The sequence below is a fragment of the Onychostruthus taczanowskii genome, unplaced genomic scaffold (assembly GCF_017590055.1).
Source record: "Onychostruthus taczanowskii isolate IOZ18803 unplaced genomic scaffold, ASM1759005v1 scaffold3, whole genome shotgun sequence".
In the NCBI taxonomy this organism is placed as follows: Eukaryota; Metazoa; Chordata; class Aves; order Passeriformes; family Passeridae; genus Onychostruthus; species Onychostruthus taczanowskii.
The window spans coordinates 22,783,999-22,805,752 of NW_024500349.1; the positions used below are offsets into that span (position 1 = coordinate 22,783,999).

General features: G+C 41.6%; 1 protein-coding gene across 1 annotated transcript in view; it reads left to right on the forward strand.

The window, feature by feature from the left end:
- The window catches only part of ADCYAP1R1 (ADCYAP receptor type I), a 145,513-nt gene that overhangs the window by 44,611 nt on the left and 79,148 nt on the right, over nucleotides 1-21,754 (forward strand). Inside the window, exon 3 of the mRNA XM_041408592.1 lies at nucleotides 14,001-14,106. Within this exon, the coding sequence (XP_041264526.1) occupies nucleotides 14,001-14,106 (106 nt within the window). The remainder of the gene's footprint in view (nucleotides 1-14,000; nucleotides 14,107-21,754) is intronic.

Here is a 21,754-nt window from a genome sequence, read left to right on the forward strand (position 1 = left end):
AAGGAAAAAATTTGGAAAGAAAGAGTGAGCTGGATGTATAACACAGCTGCAGCAAGAACTGCTCTCAAATATGTTGTTCCATGCTAGTCCAGATTTTTATACATTAGGTTATCCTTCCAAAACTTCAACTTTTGAGGATCTCATCCCATAGCAATGTGAATAAAATTAAAAAAAAAAAAATCAGGAGTGTTCAGGGTCGACTTCAACCAGGGAAGATTTTCCAGGGTATAGGAAGGCTCCAGCTGTTAATAGGAAACATTTCTGGATATTCTGCCAAGGCTGTGATGTGGACCAGAGGTTTCGTCTGGTTTTTTTTTTGGTCATTTGCTGTTCCATCTCTTCTCTCCTCCTATATCAGCTGTTCTCAACTCCTCAGAAAAGGAATTGAGGGTGATGTGACTGAATTTTTCATAATGTGTAAAAAGAAAAGCCCTCTAATTGTCACACCTTGTCTGAGATGTTCTGCAGTTCAGCTCTTGTGACTGAAGAAAGGAACTGGGTGTGATTGTGTTTTCCTGTCTCTCAAGCTCCTGTGAAAATGTCACTAATTAATTACTGCTTATTTTGGTTTTATTATGGCTAATGCACAGGTCCCTGCTGACTGTGAGTCCGGGCCACTCTTTTATAGCATCTCTAAAAGAATTGTGTGGCTTTATTGTTCCTTTGAAACATCAGGGATGGGGAATCGAGGTCCAAAGTTATTTTTCATCCCCTGTTCACTGCATGTCCTTGAGAGGGGCACATTTGTGCTGCATCCAGATCATGAGGCATGATCCTAATTCAGAGATGGATGTTCTCAGGCTCTGAAAATATATATATAAAATAGAAATAATATTATTATAATGTAGGTTATAGGGTTAACGACAAAGGCCAAATCTCCCACTGAAAGTCATTATTTGTTAATATGCATTAATGGAGACACTGAAACATTTAATGAGTTAAATACTATAAAACAGGTAATGTGTCTTCCTAATCTCAGTGGTGTCCAAATCATCATTATAAATGACATCAAATTGTCATTTTAAGCATACAGATGCCCAAGACAGAAATGCTGCATGTGGTTAAACAACAATGAATTACAAACATACCAAATCCCTTCTGCTGCACTGGGGGGGAATTGTGTTGGTGGAACTGATCACTCCTCTGGCAGGGATTTATCTGCCCAGAGCTTGGTTATTCACTGTCAGGATGCTGCTGTGCACCATCAGAGGTTTTGTTTCTTGACAATTGCATTGAAATGTTTCTGTTCAAGAACTCTTTCCAGATGTTTAAATGCTGGTGCTCAACCCTGTGCCCATTGCTTCCACTGGCCTGATGCCTTGTGCAGGCTGACCTAGAACAGAGGCTGGACAGAGCTAAAGAATAAAGCAGGGATTGATTCAAAGGATCTCCTCCATGGATCCACCTTGGGCAGCACAAGAGCCCAGCCAGGGCTGCACCCAAGATGAACCCAAATGGTCCCAAAATGCACGAGCGCTCACGGGGTCTCTCCCTGGGATCAGCTCTGCTCCATGTGCACAATGCAGTTCAGTGTCCAATTCCAGCTCAGCCCCTGCACTCCCATCCTGCTTGTTTTTCTCTCTCCAGCCCACGGGGTTTGTGCTCTTGGGCTGAGATTTGGATCATTTGTCCTTGGTGCCCAGCTGGAGCAGGAATTGTTTTGTCTCCCTGCTCTGTGCACAGAGCTCATAATGCCCTGATGTGAAGCTCAGACCCACACACTAAAGCAGCACAGAATCTGAAAATATAAACTCTAAAACCTGAGGTATCAGGTCCATACAGTCTGGGGTGCTGAAGGTGAAAGAATGATGCACAAATCAGAGTTTCCAAAAAGGAAGATGGGGATGGGATCCACCAGAGCTGGATCTGAAGCCACTCAATTCACCTTGGGATCCCATTTTTGTTACCAGAAGGACACAAACACTGACACAAACACTGGCACTGCAAGTCTCCTTCTCTCTTTTTTTTCACCCTGATAACTTAAGTCATAAATATTGATCAAAACCAACTGTCCAAAGCATTAACTGGCTGTGAGAGGAGTTTCCTGATGCTCCTCAGCAGCACAGCCATGGGACAGCCCTAAAAACAGAGATAAGGTGGCTGTCAGTAGGCAGACAAGCCAGAAAGCAGGATCTCTGCTTTGCTAGATCATCTAATAAAAGTGGCATTATTCACACTCTGTGTGGTATAAACTCAGACTGAGGGACCACGGTGGATGGAATTTGGAGTTCTCTGTTTTGTGGGAAATTCAGTTGTTTCAATATCATTTGTCATCCTGCAGGAGTGTCTTAATATATCTCAACTTTTTTTCTTCCTCATTTTTTTCTCTTTTTTCTCTATTTGTTTTGGGGTTTTTGTTTGTTTGTTTGTTTGTTTGTTTTTAGGGTTTTGTTTGTGCATGGAGGAGATTACATCACCTTTTAAAACTCAAAGTAAAAAATTTCCTTACCCTTAAACCAGATTACTTGAATGCCACCTCATGGGGCCTCTAAGAGAGCTGGAGAGAGACTTTTGACAAGGGTTTGTAGTGATAGAACAAGAGGAAATGGATTCAAACTAACAGAGGGCAGGTTTAGACGGGATAAAAGGAAGAAATTCTTCCCTGTGAGGGTGGTGAGGTGCTGGCACAGGATGCCCAGAGAAGCTGTGGATGCCCCATCTTTTCCTTTCTGATCCCTTTAGCTGAACTTCACACTGGTGTTCTGAAACTCTATTCAGTTTTCAGAAAAAATGTACTTTATTCACCTCCTTGAGTTTTTACAGCAAAATAGTGATGAAACCTTCCAGAAACAAGAAGGGGAAATAAAGGCTAGCTGAGAAAACAACACTAAGCACAACCTTTTGTACAAATATTTGATTGCTTTGGGATTTTTCCAGTTGTGATTTGTTTTTCATCCTCCACTTCAGCACAATACCCAACCCAGTGTCTCTGAGCACTGAAAGGAGAAGGAGGGAATTTGAGAATAAGCTCAAGCACTCCCAATTACTGCTGTAATGAGCTTTTTACCTTCCTTCTCCAGTGGTCTCCCCATTCCCAGAGCCCCTCTGGGGAATACTGGAGTAAGAGCTGCAGCACGAGGCACTCACTGGAGCTGCCTGCAGGGAGGAGGGAAAGGGAAGAGTGTGTGTGCTAGCTGAGGGCAAATAGCTTTAATTTAATTAGCAGATTAATTAAAGCTTCCTCCCCTGGGCAGGGTATGTGTGTGCAGAAAGTGTTTCTGCAGCCTCCCGTAGCTGTTCATCAACGCGTTCCTGTTCCAAGTGTGACTCAGATGGGGCTCCTGAACTTGCTGGGAGCCTCTACAAAACAAATTTCCTGTCGGGGACCTTTTCTCTTCAGGGTTTTGTTTAAATGTGCTGAAGTATAAACGGACAAATAATAACAAGTAACGCCAAGAGCTTGCTTTGCAAATGAACGCGGCATCCAGCAGCACGACAGCTGCAGAGCTGCTGAAAGCTTCTCAGTGAGAGAGCCCTGATGTCAGCACAGATTCCCTCAGTGAAAGTCCTCAAGAGTTCTTTGCAGTGTGAAAAAAATGCTCAAGAAATTCTGGGAGCCTTGAGCCTGCACACTTTGCACGGGTGCTGAGGAAAGCAGAGAAGGCCAGTAGTGTCCTGGGCTGGATTAAGAGCAAAGGCAGTAGGTACAAGGAAATGTTTGTCCCCATCTACTCAGCACTTGATGGATCACTTGTACATCATAGAATCACAGAATGGTGTGGGTCAGAGGGGAACTTAAAGATCATCCCATCCCACCTCTGTCATGGCAGGGACACCTTCCACTGTCCCAGGGCTCCAAGCCCCATCCAGCCTGGCCTTGGGCACTTCCAGGGATCCAGGGGCAGCCACAGCTTCTCTGGGCACCCTGTGCCAGGGCCTGCCCACCCTCACAGGAGATTTTTTTTCAAATATCTCATCTAAATCTACTACTTGTAGAATATTAAATCCAGTTTTAGGCTCCTCAATACATGAGTCAGCTGTAGCAAGTTCAAAGGAGGGACACTGAGATTGCCTGGGAGGAGAGGATGAGGAAATTTAGCTTTTTTCCAGGTGGAAGGAGAGAAAATTAAGGGTCAACCTTATAGAAGCCTTGTGGTATTTATGAGGAGAGCATCAGGAGGAAAGAGCCAGGGTTCTCATCGTGATGTGTGGCAGGAGAACAGCAGAATGTTGATGTAACCTCAAACAAGGGAGATGTGTGGCAGGAGAACAGCAGAATGTTGGTGTAAACAACAGAATGTTGGTGTAACCTCAAACAAGGGAAGTTCATGTTGGAGAGAATCCTTTTTACTCTGAGAATAAGTGAGCACTGGGGTTAGTTCCACCAAAGATGTGCAGTCTTCAAAACTTCTTCAGAGTTTTCCAAAATGCAGGTGGAAAAAACCCAATTAAATCCATATTGGCGAATTGGAATTAACCAATTCCATTGCTGCCCCTGCTTCCAGTGGAAGCTTGAGCTGGATTCTTCTGGAGGTCCCTTCCAACCTGAATTATCCTGCACTTCCATGGTTCTCCCTGGAAGGCACATGTGATATTTGACATCAATCAGGGAAAGCCACCAGAGACAGGGATGCCTGGGTGGAGGCAAAGAGTGGGAGAGACTGAAGCTTTCAACATAAAATATGTAGACCAGGAAGAGAAGGGTAAAGCTCTAGGTTATCTTTTACATCCTATTGACTTTGGGTTGCTCTGGTAGCTGATACAGACTCTGCTTTAAACAGGGGGCATTCCTGTATTGCCAGTGCTGCCTAAATAGTGAAAAAGGTGTGCTTTTCCTGAAAATCCTCTGGAGAAAATAGAGGAGAAGATGCCTTTCCAGCTGTTGCTGTTGCTGGCATAAAATATAGCTGTAAAAATGATGGTCCAGGACCTTCTTAAGGATCACCTTATTCACAGTTTATGTGGCAATTTCAGGGTTCAGAGTAACCAGTAGTTTTGCCCAGACAGCAGATTGATTTAACAGAGAAAATCTGGGAGCTGAAAAATCAACATTATTGTCACCTACAGGTTTACCCCTCCACATCAGCAGTTCCTCAGATTATATGGACAGTGTGTCCCAGATTGCTCAGAAATTAAAGTGTTTCTATTTCAGCTCCCTCGTTTCAGGTGTTCAGCTGACTCTGAAAATCTCATCCCAGATTTATGCTGATAGAAATCCTCATTTCACAGCCAGGCACAATGTGTTAAAAAACACAGATCCCACCCTCCAGCTTCCTCTCCAGTCATTTTTATTGATTGATTGATCTGAACTTCTGTGCTAAATCTGAAATGGTTACCTGAGGCTGGAGTAGTAGGAACACAGAGGAAAAAAATAGTCATAATTTTTCCTCCTTTGTCAGTCACAAATTCCAGCAATTTACATATGCATGACTTGCCTGTAACCCAATCCAGGAAATCTCTTGCTGTGACAGAGACTTGGCCAAACCCTGGATCCACACTGGGCTGTTCTCTTGCCAACAGCTCTGCCGTGTCACAACCTGTGTCAGGAGCTGGAAAATGTCCTTGGAAGAGATTGTCAGTGATATTTGCGAGTCCTGCAGCCCTGATATCCTGCAGTGAGGCCATGCAACCCAATCTTGCTCCAAGCTAAAAGCTCTCAAAGTGGTGAGAATCTGCCCATAAAGTTTGGTAAGGGAGTAGAGACCCCGATTTGAACACCTAAATTCCCTTTCTTTTGCACAATTTGAAAAATAAGTGGGAATTGCAATGCTGGCAGGAGGTTATCAGCATTTCAGACTGACGCTGGCCTCTGAGGAATGAAGGAAAGATCCAAACTGGAAGTTGTACTTCAGGATTTTATCTTTGGAGAGGAAATTCCCAGGAATTGCTGGAGAAAGCCATTTTTATGCAATATAAAATCAGCAATCAGAAGGGCTATTAAAGCCTTAGTTTCACCTCAAGCACATTATGTCTAGCAGGATTTTTAATCGCTTTTCCAGTGAGTGGTTCATCCTGCCAGTACAAGGTTTTGAGAAGCATCCCCTGCTATTAGAGATAGGGTGAAGGGATATGATGGTTCAATCCAAGATGACACTTCCCATGGAAGTCCTCAGCTATCCTGAGAATGTTTCACAACACTCACAGAGTGCATTTACAGCTGATTTCCAAAGTAAGGGAGCTTGCAAAAAGTTATAAAGAGGTTATTTACAAGAACACGTGGTGACAGGACAAAGGGAAATGGCTTCAAACTAAAAGGGAGGAGGTTTAGATTGAATATTGGGAAAGAATTGTTCCCTGTGAGGGTGGGCAGGCCCTGGCACAGGTGCCCAGAGAAACTGTGGCTGCCCCTGGATCCCTGAAAGTGTCCAAGGCCAGGTTGGATGGGGCTTGGAGCACCCTGGGATGGTGGAAGGTGTCCCTGCCCATGGCAGGAAAATTAGGAAAATATCTCTAAGGTCCCTCCCAACCCAAGCCATCCCATAATTCTATGATACTACAAAAAGCCAGTTCAGGCAAACTCCATAATAGTCTTACCCCATGTTGTGTAACAACATCTTTTGTCCAGCATTCACTTTAGAAAGCATACACTGAGAGAAGGGTGCTGTTGATTGTGCTGCTGCTATTTTCCAACCTGCAGTGGGATGTGCATCTCTCCAGCAGTGGCAGAAGGTACCCAGATCTTGATTTTTCAGCCACTTAGAAAGGGATCAATGCCTTTTCCTGGCAGTGTGTTCTGCTGGTGTTTTTTTTTTTTTTTTTTTTTCCCTGCACAATTTGTTTAAAGCGTGGTGTCCAAGCTCTGCTGCAGATTGTACATTTGTGGCTGGGGTTGAAGGGGCTCCCAGGGGCTTTGCCCTTTCACTCAGTGTGGAGTGTTCTGAAATCACAGCAGTTTGGATGCCATTTGCATATCACTGGCTGGGTTTATGTACAAATCACGAACGGGATGGGACTGCTGAGGAATGCATCTCGAGCTGTTTTATTTTCCAGCACCACTCTCATTCCATGGTTGTGACAATGGGAAGATGCCAGCAGCTCACATCCCAGGCAGCAGACCAAGAACTCAGTGTTACAACTCACTTTAAAAATTTTTTGGCCAATCACACAAAGCAAAAGCATATTGACAGTAATTCCATCCAATCACTATAAGCACACATACCTTCAGTTAAACAGTGTTTACTTATTTTGAATACAATACCTGCTTGTAACAATGCACAGAGCTCCATTATTAAGCTTAGAACTTCTTAATATCTCACTAGATATACTTTTCTGCAGCTTAGGGAGTTATTCTAGACATGCATTAATAGATCATTAATGCAGACCTTTGTATTTGTCCCTACTTTTCTACTTCTTATATAATTTTTCTGCTGACCAATCTTACGGCTGCTGCTTAGCTCTAATCACAGTTCTGCTGTCTCTGAGGCTTGCCTTTAGCAGCTTTCCCAAAACCCTCTGATTTTTTGGATTCCCACATTTGCACAAGAAGGCAAAAAACGCAATCAAGTGGCAAACCTGAGACATTTCTGGGGACAGCAACCTGTTGGGCTGCCAAGCCAGTGTTGTGGGGCCCAGCAATGATGCAATCAGTTCTGGAAAAATATCCAGATAGTCAGAGCTCCTTCCCAAACCCCTCTATTTTTAACAGAGCTTTTTGCAAGTCTTGGCCCTGGTGTGACCAGTTGAATCATTGCTTGGTGGGAGCAGGGACTCAACGGTGTTGTTTCCATGACAAAGTGAGCCTCTTTTGGCAATGCTCGCGGAACAATTTGTCATTTTTTGAAGCTAACTTTTCAATACTGGAAGTCATAATAGAATTAGTAAAATGTGTGTAATTCAGCTTGAAGTGAGTGATCTCATCTACCTTGTGGATTAAACTCCTCTCTTGCATTATTTTGGGAATAACACTTAGGCAAAAGTTGAATCACACTCTAATTCATCTTTGTGTTGATGTAAAACCATGACCATGAAAGATTTAATGAAGATTTGCTGTTGTTTTTGATTCTTATCTGTCCCCTCATTACCCCTCTCATTGCCACAGTGCCTGATATGGCATATCCTGAATTGAGTAGAAATGTTCCCATTTACCTAAAAAAAAAAAAAAAAAAAGGAAAAAAAAACAAGGTCTTTACAAACTTAACAAAAAAATGCAGAAGAGAAAAGAACAGCTAGTGGTACTGAATTGCCATGTTTGATCTGGTCTTTATAGAAATGCCAAGTGAATTCCCATCTCACCATCACATCATCACATTTAACAAAAAAAAAAAAAAAAAAAAAAAGGAAAAAAAAACCAGGACTTTACAGACTTAACACAAAAATGCAGAAGAGGAAAGAACAGCTAGTGGTACTGAATTGCCATGTTTGATCTGGTCTTTATAGAAATGCCAAGTGAATTCCCATCTCACCATCACATCATCACTAAGACTTCAAAGCAGATTTTTTTATCCTGAAGGTTCTCAGGCATGCTGGGGACATCTCAGTTCTGAGTAAACTCATGTAGAGAAATCAAGATTTATAGCAGTTGTGAATATTCTTACTGAGAACAAAATGAGCAAAATTATGTTTTTTGAATAACTGAATGTAGTCAGACCTGGTTGCTGAGAATTTTAGACTTTCTGTGGTGACAGACTCTGACCCCCAAGAGAACACTGACTTTGACCTGAGGCCATCAGATCAAATGAGCAAAATGAGAAAAATGGTGTTTTGTGAATAACTGAATGTAGTCAAAGACAGTTCAGGTTTCTTTGGCTGGACTGTTCTGCATGGTTGGTGTGTATATAAAATTATATAGACCAAATCTATATTATATAAATATATATGAAAAATATAATTCTATCTACCAGATTTATTGTAAATACGTAAGTTGTAATATAACATGATTGTTATTAATTTTACCATAAGTTAAGGGAACAACAAAGAGTTAAGTACTGGAATTTGCACAAAGCACATACCAGTTTATATTTGTGGTGGCCACCTTAATAAAAACCACGTGAGGGAAATGACAGCTCTGAATTTGCTGTACCTCTATATGTCCTGCCAGCTTCTTGTGTTCTCTCAGAAACAAACAGATATTGACTGTCTTTTACTGTCTCTGTATCTAAGTGAATATACACATTTTCTAAACTGATGTGAGTCAGAGTCTTTCACTTCATTGAGAGTAATAAATTTTTCAAAGACCTGTGAATTTCATGCACTATCGACTTGGATTCTTGATTTTTTCTGGTACGTGTCAAAACATTCTTTAACTGCACATATCACTGATCTCTTCTGGGAAACTGAGACCAGGCTGTCTCTGCTGAGCACAGGAAATTGCAAATGTCCTCGAGGCAGAAGAAATGGGATCTCAAAGCCTGGAGCTCAGGCTTGCACTGCCATTGGAATCGGGCTCTGCCTTCGCTTGCTGAAGCCTGACTTGGCAGATTAAAGGTTCTGCCACTCCATGGCCAGTGGAGAAACATCAAACCCCTGGATCCTTTCAGGAAAATGTGATGACATTGAAGCATCTCTGCATTCAACAGACAAACCTTTTTGTGGGAATGGAAAAACAGAAACTTCCACAGGCATGGGAGGGTTTGATTTGCAGTCTTATAAGAAGCTTGGATTAATATAAAAATACAGTACACAGACATAAAGCAGGAAAATCATAAACTTATGTTTCTGTAGTTGTAAGTAACAATATGCCTTCAGTAAGTTAAAAAATGTATTAAGATGGTGAAGGGTTTATAATGTAGTAATGTGGGTGTATAAGAGTTCAGAGGCTGTAATAGAAGCTCATGTAAGTGTGATAGCATCCCATTAGATGAAATTATCTGCAGTGCAGCAAAATTAAGGTGATGGGTTAGAAAAGCAAAATAAACTGTCCATTGGGTTAGAAAGTTCTACATTGTCTTGTAACAGAGAACTTGTGACTACTATGGCTGACTGCTTTCTCCTCTAAAATCTCACGGCCTCTGAGACTGATATTTATCTGGGCAATAAATAGGTTTTTTGTGGTGCCATCCCTTCAATTAAAGCAGCAATAATAATGTCTTTTGTTATGAACAATTCAAGCCTTTTTGATTTTTCCAGATACGGAATTGCTTGTCAGCAGGGATGGCAGGCAGCTCCTGTTCTCTCCTCTGACACCGAGGTTGATGCTTCCTCCTTTCCTTTCCAAGTTTGGTTTGGTTTCCACGTTCCCCAGAATTAATTTTTTTAAACCTGTTGATGGAGTGCTATGAAATGGCACAAAGATGGTGATGGGAAGTCATGTCAGAAAATGTGGCAGAAATGTTCCTCAGAGTGAATCTGGAGGAAAGCTGCAGGGACAGGAGAAGCACGTGGCTCTCTCTGTCCACACCTGAGCCTCCTAAGCCAAACTTCCTGGGATCCAGTTGACTAAATTTAATCAGTTAGAGACCTCTGACTAGATGTGCCAGTCTGCAAGGAGAACATTAAAGTCTGAGCTTTAAACCCTTGGCTTTCTTTACAATAAGTCATGTCCTGACTTTTATTCACCTCTAGCAAAGAAGATACCAAAAGAAAGTAAGGATAAATCACACTTTTTTTGTCTTTTTACTGTAGATTGAACCGAAATTTTCTTATCAAATCTGTCTGAGAACAGGGGCATGGTGGGTTTCTTAATCTAGAGTTCAATCATAGCATGGTTTGGGTTGGAAGCGACCTGAAAGCTCATCCAGTTCCACCCCTGCCATGGCAGGGACAACTTCCACTATCCCAGATTGCTCCAAGCCCTGTCCAGCCTGGCCTTGGACACTTCCAGGGATCCAGGGGCAGCTGGATAACCTGGAATAATCTGTTCTGGTGTCTCACTAGCCTCCATCATTTGATGGACTTTGGACAAATATATCCATCTATGTGTGGCACTGATCATTCACAATTTCAAGCTGAAGAGTTCTGCAAGTTAACAGGAAGTGTGTGAAGAAATATTTCCTTTTTAGTCACATCCTGCTTGCATAGACAATGCATTATTATTATTATTATTATTGTTAACAATAGTAATAATAATAACTATTATTACAAAATTATCAATTTTCTTGTCTGTGCCTGGTGAACTGCATAGGAACTGCCACATTTGTGTGTTGAGACAACCCCTGGATGCTCCAGGCCTGGGCAACTGTGGAGGGTGAACCTTCACTAACAGCAGAACTCTGTTTTTCTTGCTATTTCCATTTTTTTTAATATATTCTAAGAACAGCCGTGTCAGCCAGTGCAGTTTTCTCTATCTTTGGGGATGCTTAGGGGATGATATAGCAAAAGCCCTTCTGTTCTTGGGAGATCCTGGAGATCTGTGACAATTTATCTTTTCCAGGCACTTGGGAGCCCTTAAAACAGAACTGTGTTTGTTTTGAAGACAAACAAATCTAATATGGTTGTGCCTGGTGTGTCCCCTGGGGGAAAAAGGCTGAAATTTATTACTGGGATCTTGGAGTTGATGAAACTGTGCAGCATTATGAGTTCCTACAAATGGTGAGGAAAACTTTCCAGGAGAGTTGATCAGGAAACCCTCTCCGTCCTTGAAATAGCAGTGGTGGCTTTTAACATTTCCAAAAAAAAACAAAAAGAAAAAGTGTGCAGATGGTTCAGAGCATCATCACACAAACAAAAGCACAACACAAGCACCATCAAACTGGATTATTAGAGAGTCACTGAACTGTGTGGGTTAGAAAGGATCTTGCAGATAAATCTTATTCCACCCCCTGCCATGGGCAGGGACACCTTCCACTATCCCAGGCTGCTCCAAGCCCCATCCAGCCTGGCCTTGGGCAATTCCAGGGATCCAGGGGCAGCCACAGCTTCTCTGGGCCCCTGTGCCAGGTTCCCACCCTCACCGTGAACAATTCCTCCCTAAGTCTTGATCTGAATCTCCCCTCTTTTATTTTAAAACCATTCCCCTTCTCCTGTGGCTATCTGCCTGTGCAGAAGTTCCTCTCCCTGTTTTTTATAAGCCACTTCAGCTGCTGAAAGGATTTCACCACGAGATTTGCTCTCAGGTTTTGTTGGGTGATGCATCCCTGATCCAAACTGTTCATTCCCTGGCATGTGAGGGAAGGAAAGCTGAACTGTACACATGGGGCTCCAAAAGAACCCAGAGTTTATTAAATTCGGGGATTTCTGTCCCTGTTTGCTTAGCAGATAAAGGAGTCAAGAGTGAAGGAAATGGGATGGAAAATAAAATAACAAGAGTGTTCCAGTGAACCACAGTATTATAGTTATTATAGCTTTTATTAAAAATTCACTTTTTTTAAATTGGGATAATACTTTTTTTTATTATTGTGATGGGGTTTTGTATTATAAAGGGGTGGATGCTTGTTGGGTTTTTTTGAGGGATTTGTAACAGTAATTATGAAAATTTTTGTTGTAGATATAAGGTAGCTTTTTAAATTTTTTGAGAGAGTATTTTGTGTGTTACTAAATTTTAATTTATTGAGAAATTATAGTGATGTTTGGTTTTGTGTTTAGTATACTTGTAATATGAATTGTTTTACTAAAGTGTGTTGGAATGTCTGTTAGATTTGTTTGTTGATTGCTGCTACATTTCATCTAAAGGACATTAGGTATTGGGTTAACGTTTTTACAAGGTATTTTTTGGTATATAACTTGCTTATTTATATTTATTGCTAATGCAGTAGTAATAGTTATTGTTGTATTTGGTTGAATTATTACTGGAGTCTTGTAAGTAAGAGCTGAAATTATCAGCTCTTCATTATAATTTGTTGAGATGACAGTTGGAAAAATTGAAAGTCTAAGAATTTTATTACTGTCTTTGTTTATAATTAGAAAGTCGTGTTTTTGTTGTGAAGTATTAGTAATTCTTGTGGGAATGCATTTATGTTAAAAGTGTTTTAAAAATATATATTAATTTGCAAGTTGTAATTCTGATTGTGATGGTGTGAATGATAACATCTGTATTGTCTCACCCTTCTCATGACAATGAAAATGGAATAAAAGATTTAAAAACACCTCTCAGTTGCCCCAGCTCTGGGTCAAAAAAGGGAATAATCCAACAAATCACCCTCAGCCAGGGCACTGATTTTCATGGTCTTTTCCACTGGGTGGGATTTGAACTTCAGCCATGCCCCTGTAAAGTGATCTCATGAAATCTGAGGTTTTATTTTCCTTTAATTGATATTCCCTGGCCACTGTCTGCTATAGGATTGAAATCCTGTATTGATTTCCAGAAATGGGTCGCATCCTTATTTTGCTGCTGCTTTGGGATTGCCTGGATTGTGTTGGCTGCAATGTTCCTCTCATAAACGAATTTTTTTATTCCCTTCCTTTTTTCCCCCTTTAATTTTTTTCTTGTACTTGGCTGTACTAGAGAGTTAAAGATAGAAAACAGAAAAAAAAAAAGAAAATATTTGGATCAAGTCAACCTGATTTATTTGACATTGCATTATTTTTGACAAAAGAATTTGCCTTGAGTTCTCTGGAAATAAATAAAGGTAACACTGAGGAGTTAACAGGGTGACAGAATAAGAGAAACAGCTTTTAATTTGGTTTAGATTCCAGAGAGATTTTAATGAATTGTGCAAAAACTCATAAGAAACTGGTGGAAGATCAAGCCAAGCCAACATTTATTCCCAATTCTTCTTTAAATTATTTTTATTTTATTTATATTTATTTATTTATTTATTTAGAGACACCCTTGTTCAGCTTTATGTGAAGAAGGAATTCAGTAAAATAAAAAAAAAAAATATTAGAAATCACATTTTGACAGGAAGAACAATATAAAACTCCCAAATAATTTATGAAAATTTTAATTACTGAATTAGGCCTTAGATCTGCTAGGGAAAAAAAAAAAGTAGTAAAAGTAAAGAAGAAAAAAGGGAAAGAAAATGAAGTTTGTTACAGTTTATTTCTCAAAAGTAAATGATATTTTTCTTTCTTCTTTTTTCTTTTTTTCTTGCAATGGGTTCTTAAAACTTACTGACACTTCCTGATTTCTTCTTTTTTCTTTTTTTCTTGCAATGGGTTCTTAAAACTTACTGGCACTTCACCTCAGTAACTGATTTATTTCTGTAACTGGGTTTTTTATTTACTCGTTTTCCCCCGTATTTCAGGTTGCAGCTACCCATTCCAACTGCATCATTAAAAAGGAGCAAGAGACTTGTCTGGAGAAGATCCGGAGGGCCACAGCCCTGAACCCTCTCAATGACTCTTCTCCGGGTGAGTTTCAGTCCCTGCACCTTGAGCTGACCATTTAAAGTGGTTTTCACCATTCCCTGGGATGCCTGGAGGGGTTTTCAGCTCTGTCAAAGCAGACACTTTGTGGTGAGTGGAGCATCACTGCTGCTGAATGAGCTTGGGGAAATTAAAACTAAAAATTCAATCAGTGGGGGTGCATAAGAACCATTCCTGGTTATTATCAGAGGTCAGGAATTTGTTTCTTTGCTTAAGGTTACAATATGTCTGCAAAACTAATAATAAAAAAAAAGGAGTAGATTAAAAAGAAAGGATGCCTGGATGATTTTTGCCTTTATGACAGCAGCTTTGGGGACAGGGTGTGACACAAAGAGCTGCTCTGGAGCAGCAGCTCATTTTCCTTCCTCACCTCAGCAATAATTTGGGTACCTCTCACATGATCTGAGGCCCTTTGCAGGGATTATCCTTGTGGTGTCTGTAATCTTGATGAAGGATACTCGTGCTTTTGCTGAGATAAGAAACTGAGGCAGCGAGCAAAGAAATTTATAGTTTAATATCCTGTCCTATTTCCTCCTGGCTGCAGCAGGAGCTGCCTGTGGCCAGCACCAAGCACAGAAGGGCAAAGAATGACAAAGAAACTAATTGGAAATCAGGGTCCATTTACTGAGCCCTGTCCAAACTGCTTCTGCTGTGACTGGAATTGATAAAACCGCAGAGAAAAGCTGATAAAACACGTTGTGTGTGATAAAAGAGGGGAGCTTTGTCTCCCCTTTTCCTCACAGCACATTTTAGTGCAGGAGCACAGGAGGTCAGAGTGCAGGTGTCTGTGTTGTCAGTGTCCTCTAAAGCAGCCCATTCCTGCATTTTAGCTGCTGGGAGTATTTCCACCAGAGAGGAGGGCTTCCATCAGGGTCCTGCTATTCTTCTCACGCATAAATTCATTTCTGTTCTGCTGCCCAGCTCTGGGCAGAGGAACTGTGGGGTGTGGTGGAAGTGAGGAAAGCTCAGTGTACCCCGGGCAGTTCATTCCACCCCCAGGGATGTGTTTTTGACACCCTCTTTGTGCTCTACAGAAGAGCTTCCCAACTTTTCCCTGGTCCAGAAGTGGCATGAGCAAGGAAAAAAGGGGGAAAAAGCCTTTTTCTTGCCTCCTACCCTCAGAATGGTGCTGGAAGCTGATCATGAGACCTATTCCTTATGCTTTATGCAATGGCTATTGCTTGGATTCAGGAATTCATAGAACTCCCCAGGTGAGAAGAGACCATTTCACGAGCCAGCTTTTATTTCTTTATCACCCAAATCCAGAATAACCCTGACAGCTGGGGACTATTCACACAGAGCTCCTCTTCCTGCCTGTTCCAAATGGAAAGGACACAGCTCAGGGATGGAGGAAGCCCAGAGCCATTGGAAAAGGCTTTTGCATCTCAATGTGATGAAATTGTATCACCCACTCAGGCAGGAAGGGACTGGATCCTTTCAGGCTCTCACTCCGAGCAGAACCCAGCTGCTCCCTGTTCTGCTCCCCCAGTATTTGCAGGCTGAATCACTGGGAAGATTTTCCCAGGCTTATTGAGCATCTTTTAGTTGTTCCCCACATCCTGTGGCAACGAGTTCCACAGCTGACGTGGCTTAGAGTAAAACAAAAAACTTATTCCCTCCATGAGATGAATCTTCCACTGGAGGATTCTGGTGTATTTCTTGTTTGAAAGCCCTTTCATTCCATGGATCCTGCTTGCTGGCCTTTTTCTCTGCATTTTAATTTTTTTTTAAAATTTTTTGTAGACACGTTTTAAATGTATTTCATTTCACCTCTGGGTCTACAGCATTTCACTCTAAGTCCTGACCTTTGACTCACCTTTCATTATTTCATGATACTTATTTCAAGCCAGATCCTGCATCCTCATTCTCAACAAATCTTGATCTCCTTAATTAGAGGATATCAGCAAAATTCTACCATTTCCTTACTGGTTGAATTTGTGGGAGATGTTTCACCACAAAACTCCCTGGAGATGCAGTAACCCTCCAGAAATTAAGCAGTCATAAGTGCAGAGTGTTGATTCCTCTTGAATTTCTCCTGCTGCACACATTTTTTTTTTTTTATTTGGGAAAAATGAAAATTGCCCCATATTTTTTTTTTATATTCAGCACTAAGACTGAATGATGACAGTGGAAAAATGTTATCAGCTTTCTTTCAAAGAAAGAGAAATATAGAGAATAACTCCCTTGCTTGTCAGGAAGAGCTGAAAGAAGGGAATTTTTTTTTTTTTTTTGTTCACCTCCTGACTGGTGAACAAAATTCTGTTTATTCAGAGGAGAAGCACCTCTGAACAAATTACCTCTTTGACTATTCCTGTATGAAAATTCCCATAGACAAATTCAATGTATAAAATTTTTGAGAGTTTATTTCTCCTCAGTGGAGCTGCAAGGTCTGAGATGGGATCATGAACTTTTAGGAAGTCTGTATGTTCTTGTGAAGATGGTCAAGTTACTCTGACTTTAAAGAAAAATCCACCTATTATGGCAGGTGACACAAAGAGAGTCTGGGGCATGAACAGTCCTTGTAGTCTGTATTTCTACAGTATCTAGAACAATATTATAAAATATTAGGGTGCTTCTCCAAGGTGCCACCCTGGTGCAAAATGTGCCAGTGGTAAAGTCTCTGCTCTTTAGGGACTTTGTTTTCTGTGCTGGTGATTCTCTGCATGGGAAGCCCCATCCTTGGGTTGCAAGAGAGGAACAACAACTTCTGGTTCCTACATTTTGCAGGAATTCAGCTCTGCTGCCTTTGCTTTACCCCCTTGCTGTGTTCAGTGAACACAAACATCGACCAAATGGGGTTTCTGATGTTTCCTCCTCTCTCTCCCACTCTACCTCTCATGCCCAGATGTTCTGCTCATTATTTCTTTATTCTTCACAGCAGTTTCCTCTCCTTCTGCTGCTGGGCCATGCCTTTAATGCTTCAGAGGCAATGATTGCCTTGAGATTTTCTGTTTGGTTTATTTTTTTTTCCATTAGTTTTATGATGGATTCTTCCTCTTAAATACTTTAAATTCTTTAGAAAACTTTATATGAGAAGAAATAGGGGGCATGCACTGACCCTATGTGTCCATTCCCGTTCAGTCATCACTAACAGCCTGAATGGAAAAGAGAATTTGAAGGAAATGAAATCTCAGCAGGACCCAGAATCTGACTCCCTTGCTCCGGAGGAGGAATAAACTGATAAAGGGGAGTAATGAAAGCCAGAGGCAGACGAGAGAGGAAGGAGAGCAGTGATTACTTCATACTCAACTTCCCCAGGCAGTGGTGCCAGGCTATTTCTTACATCAGTGTTTCCAATTTCCTTGGTTTGAGTTTTTATCCCTGTCCTACTGTGGAGCTGCCCCAGTTTGTGCTGGACCCTCTTCTAGCTCTCACCAGCCCTCCAGGTGTTTTCTGCCAGATCAGAACTGATAAATCTCACTGCTGATCCATATGCAACCCATTTTTATTTATATTTCTCCCATCCAGACTCTTCTGACCTGTTCCCAACCCTGGGGCTAGGAAAGACTGACACAGGAGTTACTCAGAATTAATGACAGTTTCCTGGGTTAGGTGTATTTAGCAAGGGATTTATCTAATTAAATGTTGATACCTGCAATTGCATCTGCACTACCAATGGGCAAGTCACCTTCCTCAGTTTGTAGCTCTGGATGTCTACCAGGCAGAGCCTGAGACATAATTAATTTCATCCTCAACAGAGGTTAGATGATGTCTATTTTTTCTCTCTGGACACATGGAATAAAGGCTGACGGTGTCAGCTCTAAATAATCACATTTAGGTGTCTACATTTGATCAGAAATATCCCACCTTTAGCTTGTGTCTTTGTCTGCCCCAGTTTGTGCTGGACCCTCTTCTAGCTCTCACCAGCCCTCCAGGTGTTTTCTGCCAGATCAGAACTGATAAATCTCACTGCTGATCCATATGCAACCCATTTTTATTTATATTTCTCCCATCCAGACTCTTCTGACCTGTTCCCAACCCTGGGGCTAGGAAAGACTGACACAGGAGTTACTCAGAATTAATGACAGTTTCCTGGGTTAGGTGTATTTAGCAAGGGATTTATCTAATTAAATGTTGATACCTGCAATTGCATCTGCACTACCAATGGGCAAGTCACCTTCCTCAGTTTGTAGCTCTGGATGTCTACCAGGCAGAGCCTGAGACATAATTAATTTCATCCTCAACAGAGGTTAGATGATGTCTATTTTTTCTCTCTGGACACATGGAATAAAGGCTGACGGTGTCAGCTCTAAATAATCACATTTAGGTGTCTACATTTGATCAGAAATATCCCACCTTTAGATTCTGTCTTCAGCTTCTGTCCTATATTGAGTAGGTCATGCTGGAGGTCTGGATTACCCCAAAAATCTGCATTGTGATGGAAAGAACCCTGCTGATGAAATGGAGAACCATAGATTGGCGTAAAGTACTTTTCCCAGCCTTTTCCCTGTCTTGCTTTCCACTGTTGGATCCAGATATTCCAGATTTGTTCCTTGAGTGTGTCTCTCTCTCAAGTCATGGGAGAGTTCCTTGAGTGATTTGCAGATTTGTGTTTACAATTTAGTGTTCAAAGTGCTTAAAATGCTCTAACCTGGAATGAGCCAAGGGGTGACAAAAGTGAACTCAGCACAAGAATTTGAGTAGAAGAAGTGATGAGGCCTCGTTGGTGATTATGTGGTTCATGACTCACTGTCAAACCAATCTTTAACTTCACAACTCCATCATCTGTTGTTTTCCAGTCCCACTCCTCCTGTCCTTCCTCTGAAAAATGTAGAGAGGAAGCAACATTCCCAGGCATGTCAAAGAATTGAAAGGAAAGAAGGATTTGAAGGGATGTGATGGTTCCTGCAAGGAATCACATTGAATCCTTGTTAAAAGTTACCCTGTAAATCAACAGGAAAGCAACTGGTAAGGGCACCAGGGGGTAGGAGATGGTAACTAGGAAGCAGTGTTGTGATGCAAGGAGAGATTTTGAATTATGTTTCCATCACACAAAGATGATGGAGCAGGTTTTTTTTTCAGTTTCACATTTTTTATTGAGTGCCTCATCAGCCTCTTGTTCTTTCAGAGCCTTTGAATTATCTGTTGTTATTTCCCCTGGCACCACTGGGAAGACATTACTTCACTGTGTCTCCCTTACTGAAGCAGCTGTGCCCAAGAACAACAGGACTAGGATTGAATCCAAGCTGATGAATTCCTAGAGTTGGAAGGGCATAGATAAGAAAATGTCTCTACAACCTGAAAGTTTTCTCTGTGGCTCCTTTTAAAGTAGAATACAGACCTAGATAGCTTTGATATCTATGGATACATCTCCCCTTGGTCAAAGATGCTTTTTTTGGGCACTGAGGGATTTATCCATGTGACTTCTACTAAGTTCATATTGGAGCTGGTAGGAACAAGGAGGAAGTTCAAGGGAGAAGCCAGGGGCATGTGATGACAGACACGGGGTCTGTGCTTATTTCTGTATCCATTCTGTAGAGCCTTTGTCTGAACAAGTCTCCTGTGCACCCTTTGGGACCCAAGCTGTGATCAAACTTTGGTTTTTCTCAGGCAAATGCAAGGAAAAGTACTTCTCTTATCTCTGTGTTCCAAGCATTGATTCATTTTTTAACTCTTTGGTGAATTTCTCTGACTTTATCGTCGTACTTTTTAGATGTTTTTGGGAAAGGGGGAATAGTTTAAAGTGAAAAAGGGGAGATTTAGATTAAATATTGGGAGGAAATTCTTCCCTGTGAGGGTGGTGAGGCCCTGGCACAGGGTGCCCAGAGCAGCTGTGGCAATCCCTGGATCCCTGAAAGTGTTCAAAGCCAGGTAGGATGGGGATTTGAGCAGTTTGGGATAGTGGAAGGTGTCCCCATAGCAGGGGGTGGGAACTGGATGAACTTCAAGGTCCCTTCCAACCCAAACCATTCTAGGATTCTAAAAGTTTGTTCACCTGATAGAGTGAGTGGATGAATTCATACCACCTCAATATGGGTTTATAAAGTAAAGAGATCTTTATCAGTGCTAGATACTGAAACTGCATTTATAGTCAAGGTCAAAAACAGAACTTGGAAGTCCCTGACACAAATACTTACAGAAGTTCCACTTGCCCTATTTTTGCATCCACCTTCTGCTGAGAAGGTTGTATGATACATGCCCATTTTTGTGCTTTGCCTATTAACACAATCATTGTGGAGGTCTGAAGTTGGGTTGAAAGAATTCTGTTGGTGATAATGACCAAAATTTTCATTTTCCAGGCATAAACCAAGCTTCTGGCTCCATAAAGAATCTTTTCCTTAAATGGAGCAGCTGGAGCTAAAATGGCTGATGCTGACCTACTGTGAATTCATATCAGTGAGGCTGAAAGCCTGGAAGTGCATTGCCATTGGAAAAATTCAGGATCAGCTTAGCAAGGGGAAAGAAAGGTGTCACAGTCAAACCGCCTTGGAATAATTTAAGGAAAGGTTTTTTGCTAGACACAGCTGCAGACAGGACAAACCTCAAATGAATGAACCACGACATTTCTTGGAAAAGCCTCCAGGATGTTTCTTTCTCATCCCACTTTATTACACAGCCAGGCTGTATTTACCTAGATGCTCTGCCTGAGGAGGAAAACAGTACAACAATGTTTTTTCTGGTGAAGAATTCCTGGAAAGAGGGATTCAAATGCCATCCAAATTGAACCCTAGACATAATATTAATAGCAGATGAGCAGGGATATTCCCTTGGTATTGTGGCTCTCATGGAGCTGGGAGAAATAGAGTTTGTGTCATCCTACAGATTTTGCTTCCATGCCCAGCTGGATTGCCACTAGACTGGGAATCTCTGAACCATTCTCCATCAGGGATCACAGTGTGGTTGGCATCGTATTGTTGGAACCCTGGCTGCTGAGAATTCCAGACTTTCTGTGCTGCCAGGCACTGACCCCCAGGAGAACACTGCATTGACTTGAGGCCGTGGAGAAGCTTCCAAAATGGAATGACAGAACTGGGATTGCGGGTGTGGAGTTTGAATAGAAGTGTGTGATACCACAGGGTGGAAAACTTTGAGTTTAAGGGTTTAGAATACAATAATAGAGATAAAGCAAGATGGAGGTTTTGGGGTAGAGACTGGTCCTTCTTCTTCACCTTCTTCTCCATGGGTTTGGGTGGTTTTGTGTAATTGGATAAAAACTCCACATTGCAGCCACAGGTGGTTGGTTATTGGGTTAAAAGTGAAAATAATTTAGGTGTCATTTCTTAAATGGACAGTTGATCCTTCAAAGGCCTTGTAGGGAGAGAGATGGGGCTCCATTTTTAGTTTGTTAGAGTGAAGTGCTGCAGAACCCTGATGTAGAGTGATGTAGAACATCTGAGTCCCAACATGAAATACTTTCTCACAATTTAATCCCGATCCTGACAAAAGGAAGCAAAGACTCCTTTTTCAAGAAAATCATTCCTAAATATTGTGTCCCCTTGCCTTCAGAGCTGTGTGCCATCCATGGTTAACTAAGCCATGGCAAAGGGGTGGAGTTTGCAGGGCCACAGGTGTGTCCTGCACCACCTGGGCACAGCTCTGCTGTGGGTTTCCCACAGCACACAGGATACATGCTTACTTCAGTCTCTGCCATAAGAATCTTCACCTCAAACCTTACAAGTTCTTTTTCACTGCT